This window comes from Suricata suricatta, chromosome 12, assembly GCF_006229205.1.
Source record: "Suricata suricatta isolate VVHF042 chromosome 12, meerkat_22Aug2017_6uvM2_HiC, whole genome shotgun sequence".
NCBI lineage: Eukaryota > Metazoa > Chordata > Mammalia > Carnivora > Herpestidae > Suricata > Suricata suricatta.
Window position 1 is genome coordinate 5,498,448 of NC_043711.1, and position 8,541 is coordinate 5,506,988.

Here is an 8,541-nt window from a genome sequence, read left to right on the forward strand (position 1 = left end):
CCCGCCCGGCCCCACCCCAGGCGACCCAGCGTGGAGTGGCGGGCGGCCAGAGCCCGAGGTGAGCGCGGCGCGAGCAGGTGGAGCGGGCGGCGCGGACCCGGGCCCGGCTGGGGGAGGGGGACGGGCTCCGGACGCGGCTCTTTGTCTCCCCGAGCCCCTTCGCGGGCCGCCGGGGCCGCTCCTCCTGGCAGGTGCCTGCATCCTCGGGGAGGGGGTTGGGGAGGGGACCAGGGCATGCGCTCCCGTCCCTCTCAGCTAGAGCCTGTGGCAGATCCCCTGTCCCCGAGGCTGGCGGTCCGGGTCTCTGAAGGGGCAAAGGGTAGGGGCGTGGGTCCTGAAAGGGAGCAGAGGCGGGGGGGGGGGGTGGGGTAGGCAGGGCCTCTCAGCTTTGGAGGCAGTGGAGGAGGGAGTAGGGGACAACCGTGAGCTGCTGGGCTGGCGAGTGGGTGAGTGGGTGTGTGCGGGGGTAGGGAAGTGGATCGAAGCCGAGGTGTGGGCGACTATGGGTGGAGAAGGAGCAGCAAGGTGCCGGGATCCGGGTCCCGGCAGGCAGCGTAGCAGGGCAGGAGCTGGGATGCTGATTTGTCTGTCTCCTCATTAGGTGCGGGATGGACAAGAGGGACAAGGGCAGAGCGGGGGCCGCCACAAGGACTCCTGCTTCTCGCCCCCCCGGCCTTCCTACCCCCAGACCTCCAGGGTCTCCTCGACCCCCACCCCCAGTAACCAGCGCGGCGCTCCGAGTTCTGGGAGCAGCGGGAGCTGCAGGGCGAGGGCCCCTGGCAGAGCGCGCTGGAGGTACCCGGACAGCCGCTCTCCCGGAGGCTGCTCCCCGGGTGGGACCAACTCGGAGCGCTGGGACAGGCCCCCGGAGTCCAGGTACCCCATCCTCTTCCCCCCATTCAGACCCCGTCTCTTTGTCCCCCCCACTTCCTTCTGAGACTCTAGGCTCCCCTTCCTTTCTGGGGAGGGAGGCACCGCCTTGACTCGGCCTTCTCCCTCCAGCCTCCAGGCCCCCAGCTGCTGGGAGAGGGGAGCGAGCCCCTGCCAAGACCCCAGGCCCAGGCTCTATCTCTAGCCCGGGACGTGTCAGCGGGACCACCAGGTAAAATGCCTTCCCAGGCCCTTTGGCAAGGGCTGGTGTCACTATCTGGAAATTTTTAATTTTACACATGAATTGGGGGAGTGGGAGCATTTACAGGTCACTGGGCGCAAGCTGAGTGTCCTCAGAGAGGGCATTGGTGGGAAATGCAGACTTGAGAGAAGCAGAGTTCTGTCTTGAGCGTGGCCACTCCTGTCCCTAGGCTAGGCTCTCTTGCCCAGAAGGGGGTTCGGCCCCCAGTTGAGGAACCCGTGGTCAGAGGAAAGGCCCCAGAAACACCCAGAAGGAGCCCGCTGAGCGCCGGGGCACGGAGAGGTACGTGGCCTGGGGGTGGGGTGGGGGACGGGGGTTCTGGGCAGTGAAAGGGACCAGCCTGAAAGTACTGGTGACCCTCTGGCCTTCTACTTCGTCCCCAGACTCTTCCGGGCCCTCCCCAGGCGCCCCTTCCCCAGCCACCTCCCGTCGGTCGCGGGCTGCAGGAGCTGAAGTGGGTCTCCCCCGGGCAGCTCCGAGTGCCCGGCCGCGGCCTCCGACCGAGGCCCCCAAGAAATCCGTGAGCAGTACCCCGCAGCATGGTGCCGCGGAGCCGAGCCCCGCCGCCAGGAGGCGACCCAGCGCCGGCGGAGGCCTCCAGAGGCCAGCCTCACGCCCCTTAGGCTCTAACGCCACTCCTCTGTCCTCCCCCGCCCGCTCCGGGGCCTCGCCGGGTGGAACACCCCGGGCTCCCGGGCATCCCTCGCAGCCTAAGTCGAAAGGGCTGCAGGCTCTGCGCCCCCGCCAGTCCACACCCCCAAGGAAAGGCGCAACCCCAGCGCCGGGCTTTTCTCCTCCAACAGCCACACCTTCTCCACCGGGTTTGACCGCACAACTGGCACCGCCTCCGCAAATCACCGCCACTCCCCTGCGGGACACGCTCCCGCCATCTCCACCGGCCACGCCTCCCCCCCACCCTCTCACCTGTCCTTTGGGCACGCCCCCTTCTCTAGTTCCTCCTTCACCCTCAGCACCACTTGCTCTGCAAACCCTCCCCTCTCCGCCAGCCACACCCCCTTTGCAAGCCCCACCCACACACCTGGGTACCTCCTTTCTGGAGGCATCCAGCTCTCCGGCCACTTCCCTGGAGTCATTCTCTCCATCAGTGTCACCCCCTCTGCAGACTATGCCCCCAACCCAAGCTTCTCCAGCTTTGCCCTCTCTTCTGACTCTCCCCTCTCCTTTGGCCACACCTCCTTTGTCGGCCCCTGGATCACCAGCCACGGCCCCTCTACAAGCAGCCACATCCCTTCTACCAGCCTCTTTTACTCAAGCAACTTCTCTGCTGAATCCGCCCTCTCCCCAAGCCACACCCCCTTTGCAGGGCCTTTCTGCTTTGACTACTCTCCCTCCACGGACCAGTCCTTCCCTATCTCCTCCCCCACTTCAGGCTATGCCCTGTACGGTGACCACGCCTCCCACGCAGGACACTTCTCAGGCCACATACCCTCCGCAAACCTCTCCCTGCCCTCTGACCACCCTCTCTCCGCAGGGTTCTCCTCTATGTTCTCCATTTCCTTTGGCTTCACCATCACTGCAGGCTCCGCCCTCTCTCCTGGCCGCGCCCCCTCCACGGACCCCACCTCATCTGGCCACACCCCCTCCACAGGTCACGCCTTCCCCAACCCCGTTCCTTACACAGGCCCCACCCTCTCTGGCCTCACCACCTCCGCAGGCACCCTCTCCCCTAACCACGCCTCCCCCGCACACTCCTGTTTCTCTGGCCACACCCCCTCTACAGGCCACTGCCCCTCAGGCCTTGCTCGCAGTTCAGGCCCCACCCCCTCTGCAGGCCCCTCTTTCCCCTCCAGCCTCACCCCCTCTGCAAGACCCTCCCACTTCCTTAGCTACGCCCCCTCCTCAGACTCCACCTTCCCTGGCCTTGCCTCCTCTTCAGGTTCCTGCCTCACCCCCTGCGCGTGCAACTCCCTCTCCCCTGGCCACACCTTCTCCTCAGGCTCCACCTTCCCCGGTCTTGCCTCCTCTGCAGACTTCTAGTCCCCCTTTGCAGGCTCCTCCCTCGCCTCTGGCCACGCCCCCTCACCAGGCTCCACCTTCCCTGGCCTTGCCTTCTCTGCAGGCCTCTAGTCTCCCTTTGCAGGCTCCTCCCTCGCCCCTGGCCACTCCCTCTCATCTGGCTCCACCTTCCCTGGCCTTGCCCCCTCTGCAGGTCCCTCCCTCTCCCCTGGACTCACCTCCTCTGCAGGCCCCACGCCGCCCCCCGACCCCAGGTCCCGATGCCCCGATCTCTGGCCCACGGCTGACCCTGGCGCTGGCCCCGGCTCCGCCGCCACCGCCCTCCCGCAGCCCGTCCAGTACGCTGAGCGGCCCGGATCTGGCGGGCCACAGCAGCAGCGCCACCAGCACGCCGGAAGAGCTGCGCGGCTACGAGAGCGGGCCAGAGGGCGGCGCCGCGGCCTCCCCTCCCGCCGACGCGGAGCTCGCCGCCTGCCACCCGGCCTCCTGGAGCCGAGGTCCCGCTCCGCCGCTGGCTGTCCGCAGCACCCCAGGTAAGCAACCCTCTGACCTCGCCGAGCTGTGGGAGGGGCGAAGCCCAGGGATGATAGGAGGGCGGTGCGGGAGGCGGGGCTTCCCAGCTGACGGGTTGGGCAGTTGGGTCTGGGGCGGAACCGAGGGAAGGGGCGGGGCCTTGTGGCGGGAGTCGAGCTGCCCGCCCCTTGAGCCCAGTCCAGCCTCCCTCTCCTCAGGACCGCCTCTGCCTTGGCCTCCTTCTGCCGGGTCAGGCTCCGCTGACGGCCTGTGCACCATCTACGAGGCTGAGGGGCCCGAGTCGGCGACCCCCGCCCCAGGCGCGCTGGATTCGGGGCCTGGGCCTGGCGCGGGTGGTGGGAAGGTGGTGGCTGGAGCTGGCGCGGGGGCGACCTCCCGCGGCGGGAAGCCGGCGCGCCTGGGCGAGCTGCCGCTGGGGGCGCTGCAGGCGAGCGTCGTGCAGCACCTGCTGAGCCGGACGCTGCTGCTAGCTGCGGCCGAGGGTGCTGCGGGCGGCGGCGGCGGCGGCCCAGGGGTCGCGGGGGCTGGTGGCGTCGCGGGAGGAGCCCGGACTGCGCTCAGCGACGCCGAACTGGGACGCTGGGCTGAACTCTTGTCTCCCCTGGACGAGTCCCGCGCCAGCATCACGTCGGTCACCAGCTTCTCCCCGGACGACGTGGCTTCCCCGCAGGGTGACTGGACTGTGGTAGAAGTGGAGACCTTCCACTGAGCCAGACCCTTAGCCCCACCTACCACACCCATCCCTGCCTTAGCACCCACCCCTCGGGCTATGCGCCTGTGTCTTAGACTGCCCGCCTGTCTTGCTTTCCTCCGGGAGTCTGGCTCCCGGTGGATTGGACATAGCTCCCTAGAGCCCTAGATTTTGGCTCCGGCTCGCGATTCATCCACGCCTCTGGCCAAGGTCTTCCCCTCGAGCCCCGCCCCCTCCCTCGGCCTAGGCCCCGCCCCACGTCCTGGGTATTGTCTACCACGCGCTGCCCGAGTTTGCAATAAAAGCCCGGACACTGTAGCCTGTGCGCCTTCCTAGTCGCCGAGGGGGTACACCGCGGGGCGGCGAGGCGACAGGGGCTGGGCCTGCCGGTGCTGGAGGCTGTGCGCGAGCCGGTTGTAACTCTGGCTGAAGGCTTCTCGAGCACCACGCAGATGTGCCTCTTTACTAAGGAAAATGGGGTGGGACAGGGTGCTGCTGAGTCCCCAGCGCGGCGCCCCACGCATGCGCGTGAACGTGGGCTTTTTCCTGTCTGACTTACGGCATAAATGTTAGGCGCAGGAGTGCGACCGAATGGATGAGCTGATGGGGTGCCCAGCCTTGTTGAACGAATGAAGCTCTTCCTACACTCTCCTAAGGGAGCCGGCAACTCTTGAGGGGAGGGGGGAAGACGTGTGGGAAGGGCTTGCCCAGGTCTGGGGCGGGGAACCCCTTCCCGAGGCCCCCTCGTCACGGTGCACGGCCTGGAGTGTCAAAGGGAGGGAGAGGTCGTCTAAGACGCAATGACGATCTCGGTTCCCTCCTGCGCCCTCCTAACCCGTGGGCACACTGACCTCCGCTCACCGAGGAGGTTCCCCAGGACTCCTAGGGGACAGGATCCTTCCGGGTCCTGTCCCTGGGGAGGCGACTATGCTGAGAGGGTTCTGCGGGAAGGAGCAGCCTCTCCTAAGGTTGGGTGGGAGACCAGGAAGTCCTCACCAGGCCCTTTTGTGCCTCCCTACCCATGGGCTTCATCTTCCCCTCCATCTCAGGGTGTCTGTCCTCCTCAAACCCCTCAGCCAGACACCCTTGCCTGTGCCCACAGTCATGAGTCCTTAACAGAACCGCCAATCTGTCTTCACCTGTTTCCCTCATCAGAATTCCTGGTCCTTCCTCTTGCATCTGAGTCACCATGACCCTGGACCCCTTTAGCCCCACCCAGGCCCGTCCTTCCCAAGTGTCACTCCAGAAAATGCAGCCTCTCAGCCTTTTCTCCCTGAGTCTTCTTTGTCTTCACAGCAAGAATGATGGAGGCCTGATGGGGGGCCCACAACCCCCAGAGGAGGTAAAAGGACAGGATGGGACCCTGTGCTGGACCCTTAGCCCGGTCTCTGTCCCTAGACCCAGTCCCTGTAGTCCACCCAATAGCAACGTTCCTGTCAGACCAGATCACCAAGCCCTGACTGTCCCCACCATTGAGGTCAGTCTGGAATCCTAGGAGAAAAGTGGCCTTCTCCCAGAGGGAACGTGCGCCACCCCCCGCCCTGGGGACCGATGTGCATGGGGGTCCAGCATTCTCCCCCCACTCAAGCTCTGGGTTCAGTGGCAAGCCACAGAAATTCCCTTTCTAGCTGGGCCCTGCAAGGACCGAGGTGTCCTTGCTTCCAGCCACTGGTACAAAGTCAAGGGTAGGGGCTGAATTCTGGCATGCCAGGCAGCCGGGGCCTGAAGACCATCCGCTGGGCAGAACCTGGGGCATTTCTCCCAGGACCCTGCCCCATCCTGGGGAGCGCACTGGGATAGAATGACCCTTTGGGAGCACGAGGGGCAGCAGCCTTTGTGTGTGTGGGGAGCGGGTCTCAGTGTTAAATCTGTATAATGAGAACTGTGTGTGGAGACACCATTGTTGAGCGATGGGTCAATATGTGGGACTTGGCCATCCTGGTGCATATAACCAGTGTCATTTCTTGCTGCCTGGCAAGTGCCAGGCGGCAGTGGGTAGGGGAACTTCAGGTGCCTAGTTGGCATCTGCCTGGACCCAATTAAGATTCTCCCCCTGGGAACCCTTCCTTTGCCATCCTTGGCTCTGCCGCTCCCCTCTCTCCCCTGGCCTCTGACTCAGCTCCGTGGGGAACCCCACTGAGGGCTCCGCCTCTGGACTTCCCCCAGGAGAGCCCCTTCCTACTCCCTGCCCCTACAGCTGTGTGGGTTGTGCCCTGGCCTCCTGATTGACCCCCAACACTGTGGTCCATCTGATGGTGCCCCCTTCCCCACCTAAGCCCTCCATGGCTCCCCAGTGACCTCAGTTCAAAGCACAGAGTCTGGCTCCCAGCTGGAGAAGCAATTCTCAGTCCGGCCATGCTCTCTGTCTCCAGTTCCTTCTTCATAAGCATCGTGTGCCTCCTCTGACCCTGCCAAATCTTGCTTTCTGCTTTTGCCTTTGGAGAGGGCTCTACCCCCTACCCCACCCCTTCCAGGAAGCCTTCCTGGATTCTTTTGGACACCTACCCCACTACTAGTCAGGCTAAGCTCTGACTCGGTCTGTCTCCACTACACAGGGGGATCCCTCAGAGCCCGGCACAGAGCAGAGCACCCTGAAGTCCTGAGGAAGTGGGTGCTGAATGAACACCAACCAGACCCCATGTCTTCCTGAAGCCCTGGGGACCCCGCAAGCCTCCATGTCTCTCTGGAGAGGCCCAATCTAAATTGCCCAGGTGGGAAATCAATCATCCCCCCAACACCCAACCCGTCACCATCTCCCGAGCCGCCCTTTTGGAAATCGCATGCCTTAAGCGTCGTCTGTCAGCCTGACACTTGCTGTCCTTTGCAACTTGTCCCCTTCCCCACTTCTGTTCACACTGAGCCAGTAAGTGCCCTTTCCTCTCTCGTGCTGCCCCTTTGGCACCCCTGCTGGTTCCCCTACGGGATTCTCTTAGACTGTGGGACAGTCTGATGTCCTCTATGCTGCTTTTCAGAACAAGGGGCTGGGGGCTCAGGGCTGCTTGCAAGCCCCCCAGGCCTGTTGCACCCTTGTCTGCGACTGTGTAAATACACTTTATTTTCCATCTTTCCCGCCTGGGTGACGTGTGGAGTGTGAACAGGCAGTGTGCAAAATGGTGGTGGGCGATGTGGGGGGCGCATGGGAGAGCCCCGTGGGTGCCCACCCTGGTCCCCAGGCTTCTGTAACACTGAGTGGGCCACCAGGACAGGGGAACAGCAGGGGTCCCCACCCCAGGAAGCGCCAGGGAGATTGCTTTAGACGCTGCTCCGGGCTCCAGGAGCACCGACAGGGTCAGGCCCGAGGGTCACAAGGCCCTGGGGGGCAAGGGGCTGGGGGTGTCGTTGGACTTTGGCACCGTTCTCAGCTCCGACTCTGCAAAGACCACAGGACCACCATGAGCAGCTGAGGGGAGGTAACCGCCCTGGGAAGCCTCCTCCCCTGGGGGGAGGGCTGGGGACACAGGGAAGGAAGGGACTCCGAGGCTGGGGACCCCCTTGGAGAATAGGCTAGCTTGGGCGGGGGAGCCCCTCTGTCATTGGCCAAGACAAGGCGATGGGAGTTTCTCACACAGGAAGATGTGGGGCGCTGGGGAGGGGGGGTCTCTTCACTTCCTTGCAGCTGCTCTGGCCCCCAAGAAGCAGGGACAGTCACTGCCCGGGCCTGGGCTGGTTTCCGTGTCTGTTCACACCCCAGGTGGCCCTGCACACAGTAGGGGGGACTTTGGTTTCTGCTGCAGGGGCCATGGTGCCTGCACCAGGCAGGAAGGGCCAGCCTGGCCATCTGTGCCCAGCCGCCCAGGGTGTCCAGGGGCATCATGGGGTGGTAATGTCCAGCCCCGAGCTGCCCCTTCTTCCTCAGGCCTTTAGCTCCTGGGCCTTCCCAGCAGCGCTGCCCTTGTCCCAGAAGGGGGACTGCTGGGAGGGAGCTTCCTGCTCGTCCAGTCCTGAGACCTCCAGGTCGTCCCCTGCCCTGGCTGTTAAGAGGGGCAGACCCTCCGGGGAACAGGTCCCGGAGGGGTTCAGACCAGGATGGGTAAACACTGCTGGGGAGAGCGGGCCCGCTGGGGACCCCGAGGACCCTCAGCCCGTGGCGCGACCCTCTGCGCCTCGCCGCTCCGGGTCTCGCCCCCGGGTGGGCGGGGCCGCGGAGGGCGCCGAGTTCACCAGGTGCGCCCCCGAGGAGCGGGCTGTGGCCCCCTGGCTCCCGCAC

The 8,541-nt window shown here is 65.1% G+C and overlaps 2 protein-coding genes across 2 annotated transcripts in view; one reads left to right on the forward strand and one right to left on the reverse strand.

Annotated features, from left to right (window-relative positions):
• Positions 1 to 6: 6 nt before the first annotated feature.
• On the forward strand, positions 7 to 4,652 carry PRR36 (proline rich 36). The gene is made up of 6 exons (XM_029918154.1): positions 7 to 58; positions 602 to 876; positions 1,003 to 1,102; positions 1,302 to 1,414; positions 1,516 to 3,642; positions 3,841 to 4,652. Exons 2-6 carry the CDS (start codon positions 609 to 611, stop codon positions 4,350 to 4,352), a joined length of 3,120 nt encoding a protein of 1,039 aa, XP_029774014.1. The 5' UTR covers positions 7 to 58; positions 602 to 608; the 3' UTR covers positions 4,353 to 4,652.
• Positions 4,653 to 8,186: 3,534 nt separating this feature from the next.
• Positions 8,187 to 8,541, reverse strand: part of EVI5L (ecotropic viral integration site 5 like) — a 14,009-nt gene continuing 13,654 nt past the window's right edge. Inside the window, exon 16 of the mRNA XM_029916509.1 lies at positions 8,187 to 8,301. Coding sequence (XP_029772369.1) covers positions 8,187 to 8,301 — 115 coding nt within the window. The remainder of the gene's footprint in view (positions 8,302 to 8,541) is intronic.